This window comes from Macaca mulatta, chromosome 5 (assembly GCF_049350105.2).
Source record: "Macaca mulatta isolate MMU2019108-1 chromosome 5, T2T-MMU8v2.0, whole genome shotgun sequence".
Classification (NCBI taxonomy): domain Eukaryota; kingdom Metazoa; phylum Chordata; class Mammalia; order Primates; family Cercopithecidae; genus Macaca; species Macaca mulatta.
In genome coordinates, this window is record NC_133410.1 from 76,420,135 (window position 1) to 76,436,437 (window position 16,303).

The 16,303-nt window shown below is 43.6% G+C and overlaps 3 protein-coding genes across 3 annotated transcripts in view; 1 reads left to right on the top strand and 2 right to left on the bottom strand.

Moving 5' to 3' along the window:
• The window catches only part of IGFBP7 (insulin like growth factor binding protein 7), a 77,819-nt gene that overhangs the window by 34,504 nt on the left and 27,012 nt on the right, over nucleotides 1-16,303 (top strand). The gene's annotated exons all lie outside the window — the stretch shown is intronic.
• The window catches only part of POLR2B (RNA polymerase II subunit B), a gene marked incomplete at its 3' end in the record, with an annotated part of 126,819 nt that overhangs the window by 34,226 nt on the left and 76,290 nt on the right, over nucleotides 1-16,303 (bottom strand).
• Nucleotides 2,266-4,366, bottom strand: LOC693688 (ubiquitin-conjugating enzyme E2 C). Its single transcript, XM_078003523.1, has one exon. It carries the CDS (start codon nucleotides 3,773-3,775, stop codon nucleotides 3,236-3,238), a length of 540 nt encoding a protein of 179 aa, XP_077859649.1. The 5' UTR covers nucleotides 3,776-4,366; the 3' UTR covers nucleotides 2,266-3,235.

The following is a 16,303-nucleotide window of genomic DNA, read 5'->3' on the forward strand; positions in this document are numbered from 1 at the left end:
CGTTGGTTCTAGTAAAGAGATCAGCTATGGTCTGAATGTTGGTGGTGTCCCCCCGAAAATTTCTCTGTGGAAGCTTTAACCCCCACTATGATGGTATTCACAGGCAGGGCCTTTGAGAGGTGAATGGGATTAGTGCACTATAAAAAGAGACAAAGAAGATGATCTTTCTTTCCACCATGTGAGGCTACAGCAAGAAGGCAGCCATCTACAAGCCAAGAAGCGGGCCTCCCAGAACCCTACCATGCTCGCACCCTGATCTTGGACTTCCCATCCAATACACTTCAGATGCTTAAGCCACCAAGTCCACGGTATTTGTTATAGCAGCCCAGGCTGACTGAGACAAGAGCTTTGGTATTCAAGATTTTTATATCGTATTCCTAAATTCTTGAAAGTTCTGAAAATAAAGAGATGTTCATAGGGCCATATGTAGTTATGTATAACAGATCCATGTTCCAAGTGGACGAGGATGAGTGGAAAGGCGGGTACTTCAGCCATACACAGATATTCAGGTAACTCCTTAATGACCTATCTACCCACCACATTCCTCTGCCTTGTGTCCACCTTTTTTTTCAAATGCGAAAATTATCTGGACTTTATTTTTCTACTTGTCAAATTCTCTTTAGCTTTTTTTAGCTGTTGTGTTGACCTCTTCTATCTCTAAAAGGCATTTGGTTATTTTTTTTTTAATGTTTTTGCTTCACTGAAGCTTAGTGTGCTTTTTATGATTTTATGGTTACCTTGCAGAAATCTCATTAGAAAAGCACTTTAATATATTACTTGGCAATGAGACATCTGACAATGTTCTAGCTCATTAGTTAGGAAACCTCCCCAAGCTTGGAGGAATAGACATTCCTCTGTGAATGGTAGAGCTTTGATCACTCCTGCAGGGGCCAGGATTTATTTTAATGCATTTTAGGGAAGGAGGAGAAGATATCCTAAGCCTGGCAAAATAAAAATAACACAGATTAAAGAAACAATGAAACGTTATTTAAGAAGAAATGCACTTCAGTTAATATTATTCTATGGTATCTCCTGAGTCCTTTGAAGGCAGAGCTTATCTTAGAAAATATGCCTCCTTTAGCGGGCAGGAGGTTAGTTAAGCAACCTCACACCAGATCACAGATTATACTGAAATGATCCTAATAAGGATAGGCTCTCCAAAACTATATTCATTTTAGCATGAATAAATGGATTCAAGTCTTATTTGTGGGATTTTAATTTCCAACTTTGAATTTGCAAACTATCAAATTCCTTCAAAGACATGGTGTGCAGAGAAGGCTCTGAGTAATAGGATTGCTTATTTTTAAAGGAAGATGCCCTTTAGCAAAGTGCTAGGCTTTGAAATGTGATCAGTCAAGGGTCCATTCGGCACGGATTTCCCCACATGGCACTGTTTCTTGTTGAGTTCCAACCAGATTTAATAACTCATATAAAATGCAACTCCACCCTGAGGGTGCCTAGTGCATTCAAAGCAGATAATGCTATATTGTTGTAACACAGATTATGCCAAATGAAGTACAATTTAAATTCCTGAGGCATGACAGTCCTTGAGTGCTGGTGGCTGTGTTTTAGTTGGGAGCTGTATCTTTTTTTTCTTTCTTTCTTTCTTTTAATTGAAAGACTTAAAAGAAGCAAGCTGTCTGAAAAAGTGTTTAAAAGAGCTTGGTTTTCAAATGGTATAAATAGGACAGAGGCACAGGATGCTATGAAAAAAGGGCCTTCCTCCAACTTTAAGAGATAGAGGAAAGAAATGGGAGAGTCTGGGCAAAAGTGACGTAAGCCCCTGAAGTCAGGCTGGAGACTCTTTTGTGTCTCATGTGAGGAGAGAAATGGGTGAAGCCTATAGTACTTTCACATTCGTCTGAATGGGAAGTAGAGGCCAGATGCCAGTTGCAGTTTCTTTTTAGCTTTTTAACACCTTCAGAGGCAGGAGACAATGGTGGGTGAGGGGAATGTTTTTATTTGGGATTAGAGGTAAATTTTCCAGGCCGGGCGCAGTGGCTCACACCTGTAATCCCAGCACTTTGGGAGGCTGAGGCAGGCAGATCACTTGAGGCCAGGAGTTCAAGACAAGCCTGGCAAACATGGCAAAACCACGCCTCCACTAAAAATACCAAAATTAGCCAGGCGTGGTGGCGCGCACCTGTAATCCCAGCAACTCGGGAGGCTGACGCAGGAGAATCGCTTGAACCCAGGAGGCGGAGGTTGCAGTGAGCTGGGATTGCTCCACTGCACTCCAGCCCGGGCGACAGAGCGTGACTCTGTCTCAAAAGAAAAAAAAAGAGAGAGAAGGATCCATTTTCCAAAGAGGAAAGTACGATGGGCAGAGTTTAGAAGCTCACTTGCTTGTGCCAGGACCACAGCTGGGTGAGCTGCTGCCCTTGGGAAAGTCACTAGGTCCTCCCATCTTCCCTCTTCCCTTTTCCTCACCTTTGTGCAATAGAGATTATGATCACTCCCAATCCACTCCACAGGACTGTGCTGAGAATCAGATAAAGAGAACATGCTTTAGAAAGCTCACCATAAATGGGCTGTGGCCATGGAGGTGGTGGTGGTGACAGTGGTATTGGCATCTGGGCTGGCTTGTAGCCTGGCCAGTAACTGTAGTCATGGAAGCTTAGGGAGCTGTTTGAAGAGACCCATCCTAGTCTGACCTCATGAGCCAGAGACACCAGTAATCTTGGGCAGTTCTGGAGCATTTTGCATTTTGTTGTTAGTTATTTATTTATTTTTATTTTTATTTTTATTTTATTTTATTTTATTTTTTTTTTTGAGACAGGGTCATTCTGTCACCCATGCTGAGTGCAGTGGCAGGAATCTCAGCTCACTGCAACTTCAACTTCTCTAGCTTGAGCAATCCTCCCACCCCAGTCTCCCGAGTAGCTGGAACTACAGGCACACACCACCATGCCCAGCTAATTTTTGCATTTTTTGTAGAGACAAGGTTTTGCTGTGTTGTCTGGGCTGGTCTTGAGCTCCTGAACTCAAGCAATCCTCCCCTTTCAGCCTCCCAAAGTGCTGGGATTACAGAGATGCACCACCCTGCCCAACCCAAAATACATTTATTTAATATACATCACAAGCTCTCAACTGGAGGCTTAAAAGACAAATAATAATAATAACAATAATAATACCACAGCTCAAGATACAGAGTGCTGTACAAAAATCACAGAAAGGACAGACCATCTAAGGAAAACTCTAAAAGGCAGCACAAGGACAGGCTGGGCCGCCTGGGTCAGGGCTCCTGGCTGGTGACCTGCTTTAAGTAGGTTTCTTGCAGATACTTCTTAAAAGCTGTGAGGGTTTTCTGGAGCTCGGCAGTATGCCTGTTCAAAGGGCTATCAACGCTGGGTTCTCCTTGAAGGCTGTGGATGGAGAGCAGGATGGTCCTGACACCATACAGGGCAGACCACTTGTCCTTCAGGATGTCCAGGCAGATGTTACCCTGGGTGTCCATGTTGGGGTGGTAGCCAGGCGTGAGGAACTTCACTATGGGCACATTGTAAGGGTAGCCCCTGGGGAGCTCTAGGGAGAGCTTATACCTCAGGTCTTCATATGCTGTGCCAGCTGCTCCATGGATGGTCCCCACCCATTTGAAAAGGTTGCCTGATTCAGGGAAGGCAGAAATCCCTGTGTCACCAGGCATTGTGAAGGTCATCGACTCCTGCTGTAGCCTTTTGCCCACAGGGTCCCAGGCGGCACCCCTGCTGGGGGTGGCACCTTTATAGGCAGCAGCAATGCTGGTGGCGGCTGGGTCAAGGTTTTGAGAGGCCATCTAGGTGGCACTGGCAGAAAGATAGGAACATAGAGAACACAACTGCAACTGCCTATTTAATTTTTTTGAGACAGGATCTCCCTCTGTCGCCCAGACTGGCGTGCAGTGGCGTGAACACAGCTGGTTGTATCATCAACCTCCTGGGCTCAAGCAATTCTTCTGCCACAGCCTCCCAAGTAGCTGGGACCACAGGGGCACCCCCCAACACATACACTCAGCTAATTTGTTATTGTTTTGTAGAGATAGGATATCTGCAGCCATAAAAAAGAATGAGATCATGTGTTTTGCGGGAACATGAATGGAGCTGGAGGCCATTATCCTTAGCAAACTAACGCAGATACAGAAAACCAAATACCATGTGTTCTCACTTATAAGTGGGAGCTAAATGATGAGAACTCATGAACCCAAAAAAAAGAAACAACAGCCACTGGGGTCTACCTGACAGCAGAGGGTGGGAGGAGGGAGAGGAGCAGGAAAGATAACTATTGAGTACTGAGCTTAATACGTGGGTGATGACATAATCTGTACAACAGACCCCGTGACACGAATTTACCTATGTAACAAACCTTCACGTGTACCCCCAAACCTAAAACAAAAGTTTTTTTTAATTTAAATTTAAATTTTAAAAAAGAGATAGGGGTCTCACGATGTTGTCCAGGCTGGTCTCGAACTTCTGGCCTCAAGCAATCTTTCCATCTCAGCCTCCCAAAGTGCTGGGATTACAGGCATGAGCCACTGCACCAAGCCTAGGACATTTTTAATAATCACCTCCCTTACCCCAGCCAAGGTTCCCAATCCTCAGGAAAAAAGCTATTCAAGACAAACCTTCCTAAGCAGACCCAAAGTTTTGAAAGCTCACATGAAACCTGCCTTCCTGAGTACCCCACTAGCCTCCATGACCAAATATGCCACATCAAGGCTGATGTGGCTCCCTTAGACCTATTCTGATATCAACTGAGATCAGTCCCTTATTCTGGGAGGAGAGCCTGATAGCCGTGTGTGTGCTGTTAGAGGACACTGCCCACACAGTGACCACCCGGGGAAAAAGAAAGACACAATTTCCTTGTGTGTGTTGCAACATGGCCAGTGTCAGAGATCCAGGATTGCTTAATCTAACCCCAAGTGATTAAGACCCAGCTGTGACACCAGACTGAGTGCAAACTTAGTTGTCAGCACAGATGAAGGAAGAAAATAGGCACACCAGATGTAAAAACCCCAAATAGGCCTCCTACTGACAGATCCTGCTCTGCTAACCCATGCAGACCTCTTCTGACTTGCTGAGACATATGTATACTCAATGACAGCATGGAATTGAATGGTTGACTAGAAGTGGCTTTCCAGAGGCTGCAGCAGGAGGAACAGGCTGAAAGTCTAAGACAACACAAGCCAGCTAACAAACTGGTCGCAGGGGTAATGAGCACTGGATACAAGGGATGCTCAGTGTATTTTTCAATTTGATTAAGATCGATTAAACACCAAGTATTTTCTTCCCCCCCAGTATATCAAAAACAGTGTCTTCAGTAGGACCTGGAGTACTGCATTGATGGGTATCACTTTTGACCAACATATGCTCCTGCCTTACCTTATATAGATTCACACACTTCTTCCAGATTTACCACTGCCTTGTGCACATGGACCCTCGGGACTTCAGTAATTTGCAGGGCCAGGTGTGTTCAGAGCAGAAGAAATAGGAAGTAGTGCACAATGAATAGGTGCAGGGAGAACCCATCTTCAAATGAACTGGCCTTTTTAATTAGCAATTATATGTCAATAAATTATTTAATACATTGAGATGTGTGTGTTACAGCATTCAACACTGATCCACAAGCTTGAATACATTTGTGTTTTAGAATTAATCGATCTTAATCAAATAGAAAAATACATTGAGCATCCCTGGTATCCAGTGCTTATTACCCCTGAGGCCAGTTTGTGAGCTGGCTTATGTTGTCTTAGACTTTCAGAAGAGAAAACAAAGGTTTTCTTATTGAACCTTTTGGTTGTACATTGCATGTTTGATTTGAGAACAATTATGGTTCAGTCCTGCAGTAAGAGATTGAGAGCCTTACATCATTATAAATGTGGCCTGGGGCGTCCACCTCATTTAACTAGAGGATAATGCAGAGGAGTGATTTGCAACTGACTTCTTCCTCCCACAAACTAATCTTTCTAAATGGTTTGCACTTTTTCTGTCCTCAAAGGGATTTGTTAAATGTGATTTTCAGCAGGAAATGTACTTTTTTTATTTGTTATCCTTAATGGAAATGCATAGATAACTGAATCCGTGTTAACATAATAAGACAATCACATTTTTTGTTTAGTTGTGGGGGAAGGGATGGGATAGAGGAAATAGAAAAAGTTCCTTCCAACATAAGCGGAATATTTATTTGGTTTTTGTTTTTATTTAAATCACCCTCTTTAGAAAATTACTTTCTTAATAACACATTATACAATGAATTTTTCCAGTCATTTTGAGGGAAAAATATGGTACTCTGGGAGAACTTCTAGAAGAAAGAGGGAAAGACTCACTTAAGATTCCCAGGACCTACAGAGGGCTGGTGCTGACCTAGTTCCCACTGAGGACCTTCCATTTTGGTGTTTTTCGTCTTTTGTTTTTTTGAGACAGGATCTCACTTTGTCACCCAGGCTGGAGTGCAGTGGCACGATTCTGGCTCACTGTAACCTCTGCCTCCAGGGTTCAAGCAATTCTCCTGCCTCAGCCTCCCAAGTAGCTGGGATTATGGGCATACACCACCATGCCCAGCTGTTTTGTATTTTTAGTAGAGACAGGGTTTTGTCATGTTGGCCAGGCTGGTCTGAAACTGCTGACCTCAAGTGATTCACCTGCCTCGGCCTCCCAAAGTGCTGGGATTGCAGGAGTGAGCCGCCGCACCTGACCCCGTTTTGTTTTGTTGTGAGAGACCATAAACAGCCTAGAAAGATAGAAATCTCAATAATGAGAAGTTTCTGTAATGTGTGGCTCCCGTCCACCTTCTCTCTGCTTATTTGCTTTTTTTTTTTTTTTTTTTTTTTTTTTTTAAGAGAAAGGGCCTTCTCTGTCACCCAGGCTGGAGTGCAGTGGTGACATCATGTTTCACTGCAACCCCAAACTCCTGGGGTCAAGCAATGCTTCTACCTGCGCCTCCCGAGCAGCTGTGACTACAGGCAGGTGTCACCACAGAAGGAAAGACTATCTAAGGAAAACTTAAAAAGACAGCACAGGCCGGGTGCGGTGGCTCACGCCTGTAATCCCAGCACTTTGGGAGGCCGAGATGGGCGGATCACGAGGTCAGGAGATCAAGACCATCCTGGCTAACACGGTGAAACCCCGTCTCTACTAAAAAAAAATACAAAAATCTAGCCGGGCGAGGTGGCGGGCACCTGTAGTCCCAGCTACTCGGGAGGCTGAGGCAGGAGAATGGCGTAAACCCGGGAGGCGGAGCTTGCAGTGAGCTGAGATCTGGCCACTGCACTCCAGCCTAGGTGACAGAGCGAGACTCTGTCTCAAAAAAAAAAAAAAAAAAAAGACAGCACAAGGACAGGCTGGACAGCCACCACACCTGGCTAATTTTTTATTTCTTTTATTTTTTATTTTATTTTTTGTAGAGACCAGACCTCACTATGTTGCCCAGGCTGGTCTCGAACATCTGGCCCCAACAGTTCTCTCACCTTGGCCTCCCAAAGCACTCAGATTATAGGCATAAGCCATCATCCCAGGCCTATTTGCTGTCTTGATTCTCTTTTCTGCTCCCTCCAGCCCCACAAATGGCCCAAGACCCCAAATGGGCAGTCAAGCTTCCCCACTAAGTTGAGTTTCTTTACTAGGCAAGTCAAGATGTCTTGGTGAGATCCTGTCTTGAAACAATGCCAGGGAAGGACATGAGGTCTCCTTCCTCCTAAAAACACCCGTAGAAGGAGGCCTGGGAGGGGCAAGCCTGGTTGGTTCAACTTGGTGATTCAACCATCCACATTAGACCTCTAGGCCTGATGGCTGGGTGAGGGGCTCAGAGAATTTCTCCAATCTTGGCCAGAAAGGCTTCCTTGCAGCTTTCACATTTCTCTCGTGTCCTTCAGAAGGGGCCTGCATCCAAAAGTGGCCATGGAAAGCTTCACAGAATTAGCTTTTATTGTAAAAAAGTAGCGAATGGAGGAATGACTGAAGAGAAAGCATGCTCCAGCTATCAGTCAACTTTGAAGGCATGAGCCCATGTTCTAAATTTAAACACAATCTGTCCCTTTCTCCTTGTATATCCAGTTTCCTTTCACTTCCCTCGGTGCCGTCGACCAATCCCATTCTTGGTTTACTGCTTGGCATTGATAATTATATACGTGCGCTGTGACAGTTCAACCTTTCATGTGCCAGTTCCCATCTTCTGATATTTTCTTTTCTTTTTTCTGTGGAAAATGATATGACAAAATCCTGCCATTTGTATGTTCTTCATTTTTGACTCCAGTCATGCACTACTGAATAGAAAGTATCTCAGCCTCCTTTATTTTTCTCTGCCATTACTGATGTCTTGCTAGGCCCATCTTATCTGTGCATTAGCTCATTGCTTTTCGTCGTCACTTGTCACTGGCTGCCATTTCCCCCCCCCCCCTTGGTTGTTGTGTCTACACGTCTTTGCTATAGGGGAAATTAGATAGTAAACTGGTGATGTCAGTCCTTTGACTGGAGGTTAGCATTTCAAATGCGCACATATTTTTTGTTAAACTTACTTTTTTTTTTTTTTTGAGACAGAGTCTCTGTCACCCAGGCTAGAGTGCAGTGGCATGATCTTGGCTCACTGCAACCTCCACCTCCCAGGCTCAAGCGATTCTCCCACCTCGGCCTCCTAAGTACCTAGGACTATAGGCATGCACCTCCACACAGGGCTGTTTCCCAGTCTGATCTTGAACTCCTGGGCTCAAGAGATCTGCCCCCCTCGGCCTCCCAAAGTGCTGTGACTACGGCATGAGCCACCACTCCCAGCCTAAAGCCCGCTTCTTTTGAAACTTCAACCTGTTTCCAGATCAGTGATTCCCAAATTTCTTGTAACCACAACCTCTTCTCCTTATGTTTGGTTTAGATATTTTATGATATCCATCTTTTTCCCTACCCTATCAATTATTCTCCAGGGAGAAGAGTACAATATTTTTTTGTTTTGTATGAAAAACAAGTAAAACTTTTTTTTTTTTTTTTTCAGTTTTGAGGAATTTTTGAGACCGTGCAATACTCGGTGGTCTATTGGAGATGTCCTGAAGGGTTGCAAAAAAGCAATCACTGCTTTGAATCTTGGAATAAGGTCATTTTAATCTCACTCACTATGTTTTTTCTTTATGTGTTTTGTGATAGAAAACACATAATATGAAATCTGCCCTTTTCACAAAGTTTTAAGTGTGCAGTACAGTGTTTCTTAATAAGACATTAACTATAAGCACATTGTTGTGCAGCAGATCTCTAGAACTTTGTACTCATTGAACAGCAACTCCTCATTTCTCACTTACCCTAGCCCCTGGATGCCACCATTCTGTTTCTGCTTCTATAAGTTTAAATACTTTAGATACCTCATACAAATGGAATCATGTCATATTTGCCCTCCTGGGACTGGCTTATTTCTTTTAGCATAATGTCCTACAGGTACATCTGTGTTATGGCATATGACAAGTTAATCTCACTTATTATTTCTTAAAGTGTAAATACAAGAGTAACAACAAAAAAAATCCCTTGTGTCTTCCATGGACTGCTTAAGGTTACAGATGCTCACAGTTAAGGCTTATGTTTTGGGGTCCCTGGGAGGATATAAGTTCCAGTTCTTTTTTGTATAATGATGAAAGTAACATAAAAGATTCTAGGACGGCAGGTACAAAGAGCATGTTAAGAACAGCCCTTGAAAATATATATTATCATTGCAGACATCTTCTTGGGGTCAAGTCATAATGTTCCCAAATAAATAACTGTCCATCCATGAGGACTTTGTTTATGTTATTGATACTTTGTTTTGGTTTTGGTTTTTTGCCCTAATTCTTGGAGAGAGGACTTTATGACTAAAAACAAACCAAAAAAAAAAAACCTTCCAAAAAGAGATTATGATTATTAAGAAAGAACTCTAGCTGATGATGGAGAAAGTTCAAAGATGTTGTATTATTCTTTTTTTCTTCTTCTTCTTTTAAAACAATTAAGGCCAAGCACAGTGACTCACATCTGTAATCCCAGCATTTTGGGAGGCTTGAGGCAGGTGAATCACCTGAGGTCAGGAGTTCAAAACCAGCCCTACCAACATGGTGAAACCCCGTCTCTACTAAAAATACAAAAATTCACTGGGTCTGGTGGCACATGCCTGTAATCCCAGCTACTCGGGAGGCTGAGGCAAGGGAATCACTTGAACCCAAGAGGCGGAGGTTGCAGTGAGCTGAGATCATACCATTGCACTCCAGCCTGGGCAACAGAGCAAGACTCCATCTCAAAAAAAAAAAAAAAAAAAAAAAAACACCTAAAACTAAAGGAAAATATTAGTTGTTTGCTGTTACATAATAAATTAGTCCAAAACTTAGCAGCCTAAAACAATAATAAATATTTACTATCTCACACAGTTTCTGCGGATCAAAAACTTGAGAGTAGCTTAGTTTTGTGGTTCTGGGCTGGAGTGTCCCATGAGGCTGCAGTCAGTGTGTCAGCAGGGACTTTGTTCTGGCTTTGGATTGACTCACTCACATGGCTGTTGTCAGGAGGACCCAGTTCCTTATCACATGGACCTCTCCTTTGTGCTCTTTGAGCATCCTAACAGCATGGCACTGGCTTCACCCAGAGCAAGTGATCCCACAGAAAGCAAGAAAGAAGCTTCAGGCATGCACTGTCCCTCCCAATATATTTTATTCAAATATGTCACGAGAGTAAGTCACTGAGTACAGACCACACTCCAGGGGAGCAGAATTAGCTCCACCTAAAAAGCAGAGGTGTGGGTTTGATAAAGGGATGGGAGACCCATGCCACCAGAAGGGTGGACGGGACCTTAGCCAGATACTCTAGTGATGCTCAGGGACAAAGAAAGAGAGAGTGCACGGAGTCTGAGCACAAACTCACAGCTATGGTCCGTGCTGGGGCTGGAGATGGGGGGAAGGAGCAAAGGAACACCTGGCCAGACCACCCTGAGAGTCCTCTGGGAGCCAGGACTGTGGAGCAGAGAGAGATAATGGAAACAAAGATGTGTTAGAGATTTCCTGAGGATGAGGCCAGGAGGCCACCAGAGAAGTGAATGCAGGTAAAGACAGTGGTTTTGATCAGGGAGCAAGGGTGGATGCCCCAGGCCAGCCCAAGAGCTTGGCGCCACTGGAGGAAGTGTGTTATACCAATCAGAGCTTCTTTTGCTGCTGCTGAAATGGAACAGTGCCATCGGGCCGCCTTCTCCACTGGAGATGCTCCTTCAGCTCAGCAGGACGCTAGCTTGGAACTCTGAGTGCACGTTTTTGTGGATTGAGAGGAGGGCCGACACCTTGGCAGGATAGCCTCTGGAGCTGCCTTTTGAGGATGTTTGCCTATTGGCATTTGCGGTACTCCACGCTTCAAGAGTGAGCCGCTTTCTCTTCTCGTCATGGAGTCAAATTCCCAGGATGTCATCTTCCTTTTCTCTAGAGCCCGTTTCCAAAACTCAACTTTAGTTTGCTTCCCAAATTGCCCTCCTAACCTCCATAGACTGAGTTTATTTGTCTTGATGGATGAATCAGAGTCTCAAACTCATCTCTTTTGCTCCAGCTCTCTTGGCAGAGAACACAGGAAGATGAGTTTTGCTTATGTGTGTGTTTGGGGAGGACTTTTTTTCCTTTGTTTTTCTGTCTCAGCCATAGTTTGTGGGCGAGCCGGCACCTGGGACCTTGACTGCCTCTAAGCGTGGGCTGAGGCCACATGAGGAGTTCTACCCAGTACCGTTTGTGATGCTCCCTAATTCCAGGATGGACTGCAGTTTTCCAAATCCAAGGCTCATGGGAACTGGGGAAATTACTTTCCTGGAGCCAGCCTTATCTTATTTGTCCATGTTTCATTCATACAAATTGGAAATACTCCCACAGCTAAACTGCCTGCTGACCATCTACCTAGGCAGTGGAGCTGTGGATGCTCAATGGCTTTCCTCAGCACTTTCCTAATCTCTTAGCTTCACACTGTTTACGTGGTAGCCAACCGATTGAGAACAGATCATGTTTTTGCTGTGTTATTAATAAAGTGCAAGAAGTTGAATTCCTGTAATTCTAGTTCCTTTTCTGCCGTTATCTAGGAAGGAGCTTAGGCAAATATTTAGCCCCTGGGGCCTCTTATATAAGAGATTTGGGGCCGAGCGCGGTGGCTCAAGCCTGTAATCCCAGCACTTTGGGAGGCCGAGGCGGGTGGATCACGAGGTGAGAAGATCGAGACTATCCTGGCTAACATGGTGAAACCCCGTCTCTACTAAAAATACAAAAAATTAGCCGGGCACGGTGGTGGGCGCCTGTAGTCCCAGCTACTTGGGAGGCTGAGGCGGGAGAATGGCGTGAACCCGGGAGGCGGAGCTTGCAGTGTGCCGAGATCACGCCACTGCACTCCAGCCTGGGAGACACAGCGAGACTCCGTCTCAAAAAAAAAAAAAAAAAAAAAAAAAAGAGATTTGGTCAAGATGGATCTCAGGGCCCTTCTAAGTCTCAAGTTCATTGACTATACCATAATTTAGGAATGTGAAAATATTAGTAGGAAAGGATTTATTTACCTCAAGAGGAGAATCTCTATACTTTCTCCTGTCACCCAGCTCACTAGAAAGGATCTGTACCTTAACAAGAGATTTCCCTCTGCAGCAGTTTCTTCATGTTGGGTAATAGAATCTAAGTTCATGTTTTTCTCTTAAAACCATACAAATGTTCTTAACATCTTTGTATACCTGAAGCTTATGCTTTGCTGATTGTTTCTTTTAAATCCATTTTCCCAATATAAAAATATTGCTTGTCAACACAGACTTGCACTTCTGCAGTTTTATTTGTTTGTTTGTTTTTCAGTCACTCAGGCTGGAGTGCAGTGGTGCAATGTCAGCTCACTGCAACCTCCTGAGGTGGGAAGATCACTGGGCTCAAGGGATCCTCCTACCTTAGCCCCCCAGGTAGCTGGGATCACAGGCACGTGCCATCACACCCAGCAAAATTTTATTTTTTTGCTGTTTTTTTGGGAGGGGTAGAGATGGGGTTTCACCATGTTGCCCAGGCTGCTCTGAAACTCCTAGGCTCAAGGGATCTGCCCATCTTGGCCTCCCAAAGTGCTGGGATTACAAGTGTGAGGCATCATGCCAGCCTGCAGTTTTCAATAGTTACTCTAAACGTCACTTGGGCTTCTCCCACTAAAAAATCTGACCACTTGGCCGGGCGCGGTGGCTCAAGCCTGTAATCCCAGCACTTTGGGAGGCCGAGACGGGCGGATCACGAGGTCAGGAGTTCGAGACCATCCTGGCTAACACGGTGAAACCCCGTCTCTACTAAAAAATACAAAAAAAAAACTAGCCGGGCGAGGTGGCGGGCGCCTGTAGTCCCGGCTACTCGGGAGGCTGAGGCAGGAGAATGGCGTAAAAACCCGGGAGGCAGAGCTTGCAGTGAGCTGAGATCCGGCCACTGCACTCCAGCCTGGGCGACACAGCGAGACTCCGTCTTAAAAAAAAAAAAAAAAAAAAAAAAAATCTGACCACTTAACATCCAATTTTTAAATTTTATAAATTGACTAATAAAGGAATATTTTGCTACAGCATTAATCTTTATCTTTTATCTCCTGGGTTTTATCTAAGTTTTTAAATGAAATTGCTACTGTTTTATAGATATTTAACTTATGATCTATGTTAGCATAAGGGTAAAAATTGAGAATCAGCAATTCTGGTCATTTTATTGCTCTAGTTGAGTGGCTGAGTCAGAAACATAAAAAGGGCATACCCAAACATTGACCTATTTGTACCTACGAACAGCTGAGTTCCGATTTTTAAATAGGTCACAGTTAATTAAAATCTCTGCACTTTAATCTTTTCCAAATGCTAAACCATGCCCTTCTACAAACTGTGGAATAAAAGCAGTCATAGCTAGCTATGTCTAGCATAGTCCAGAGTCCCCTGAAAATCTTTTCAGTGATCCACAACAACAAAAGCCAGTTTCTTGGAATGGTTCATACACTCTTGTTATTTAAACCTTCATAGGAAAATACTAAACAGTGTGTATTTTGGTAGTGACATTGGTTCACTCAACTACTCAGCAGTTTGTTGATTACCTGCTCAACACCAGGCGTTGGATCACAGGAAAGAACTAGAGAGAATAAATTGACTGGTCCTTAGCAGCACTGAGCCCATGATCTAATAGGGTATGCAGCAATTTCAATGCATTGTGAAAATGGGATGATAAGGGAGAGTCATGTAAGAACCAGGCCCGCATTCTAAGTTGGAGGGGTTGGATTCAGGAGTGAAGAGAGGTGAGGAAAGGTCAAGGGAGGCTTGTCAAACAAAAAGGAAACTAACCTGAGACACAAAGGATATCTAGGAGTTAATCAAGCAAAGGTATGGAGGGGTGGGAAATGGGGGAATATTCTAAAAAAAGCGATGGCACGTGCAAAGGCTAGGGGCTAGGGAGAGCAAGACATGCTTGAGGAGCGAGAGGAAGTTCGTTATGGCTGGAGCTCAGGGTTCAGGAGGGATGTGGCAAGAAATGAGGCTGGGAAAAGCTACTCAGAGTCAGATCTTATCTATTCTGGATTTTACAGTTTAGTAAATGTATTCATTCAGGACCATTATCTTCTTTCTGGCAGTTAGAAAGTTTTTCTCAAGAGGAAGATGTAAATCTAAAACATTTCAAATCCCAGAGAGAAAACATTTTCTCTAATATAAGGATTGCTGGACTCTACCCAGGAGTGTTTACCAAGTGTTAACATTGACTTTTAAAATCTTCCTAGGATTCCTGCCATACAAGGTAATTCTATGCATATGGCATCTTTTTAATGATTTGCAAGACAAAACACAAAGCATATTTTCAAATACTGATTTGCACATTAAACACTAATTGAAAACATTAAAATCCAATAAAAAGGGCTGGGGTTCCCAGATCACTTTATTCTAAGATGTGGGTAGGACTTTAGCCATTTGACCACGATGGGGTTATCATCCACTGATTCTCATCTATTTGGGGTTGCAAGTCTACGCTACTTATCCAGAACCACTCAGATAACACCTCAGAAACATTTCAGACCAGGTGCAAATAGTAAGCCATGAAACCTGTTTATGATTCCAGCAATATGTGACCTTTTCTTCAAAATATATTAATGCTTTTACTTTCTTGTTTTTCTTTCTGTCTTGGTAGCTTGTAGACATAACTAATCTCCTTGGCTTGACATTGAAAACCTCTGTAATCTAGTCTGGCCTACAGTTCTTAAGATTCTGTTTTCTTCTCCACAAACACCTCATTCTCCAACAAAGCAAAATGAGACAGAACACTCCAGCAATACAGATTATGTAAAGAGGCACCATGGTAGCATAGGGGAGGCTTTGGGTTTGGACTCAGAAAACCTAAATTCATGTCCTGCCCACTCCATTTCCAGTCTGTGTGACCTCCACAAGACACTTAGCCTCACTGAACCTCAATTTCTTTATCAGCAAAATGACTGGCTTCTCTCACAAGATGGCTGGGAAAATAAAAATGAAGTAATGGAGGTAAAAACTTGCTGTGAGGCCAGGTGCTGTGGCTCACAGCTGTAATCTCAGCACTTTGGGAGGCCGAGGCGGGAGGATCAGTTTAGCCCAGAAGTTTGACACCAGCCTGGCAACATAGCAAGACCCTATCTCATTATTTTTAAAAAAAGTAAAAATAAAAATAAAATTTCTCCGGGAGGTGTAAAGCCCATTATTAATGTAAAGTACAGCGGTCCACCCTCATCCATGGTTTTGCTTTCCAGTTTCAGTTATCTGCAGTCAGCCTTGGTCTGAAAATATTACATGGGAAATTCCAAAAACAAACACTTTCTGGTTTTAAATTCCACGCAGTCCTGAGTAGCGTGAAGAAATCTCACCCCATCCAGCTCTGTCCATGCGAATTTTTTCGTTTGTGTAGGGTGTCCACACTGTCGACGCCACCCACTCATTACTCAGTCAGCAGCTGTCTCAGCTGTCAGATTGACTGTCATGGTATCACAGTGCTTGTGTTCCAAGAAACCCTGATTTTACTTAATAATGGCCCCAAAGCACAAAAATAATGAATGTGGTTTATTGTTATAGTTGTTCTATTTTATTATTAGTTGCTGTTAATCTCTTACTGTGCCTAATGTACAAAATAGATTTTATCAGAGGTATGTATATATGGGAAAACACAGGGAAAAACATAATATTAATATATACTATTAATATATATTGTATAAAGTTCAGTACTATCCACAGTTTCAGGCATCCACTGGGGGTTGTAGAAAGTATCCTCTGCAGGGATAAAGGTGGAGAACATACCCAAAAAGCAAGGATGAGGGAGGCATAAACAGCAGCTCCAAGGCCAATTTCGGGAGTACTGAGAACATTTTCTTCCTTGTGC

Excerpts from the sequence above, each read along its gene's own strand:
- LOC693688 (XM_078003523.1), bottom strand. The coding sequence starts at position 3,775 with ATGGCCTCTCAAAACCTTGACCCAGCCGCCACCAGCATTGCTGCTGCC.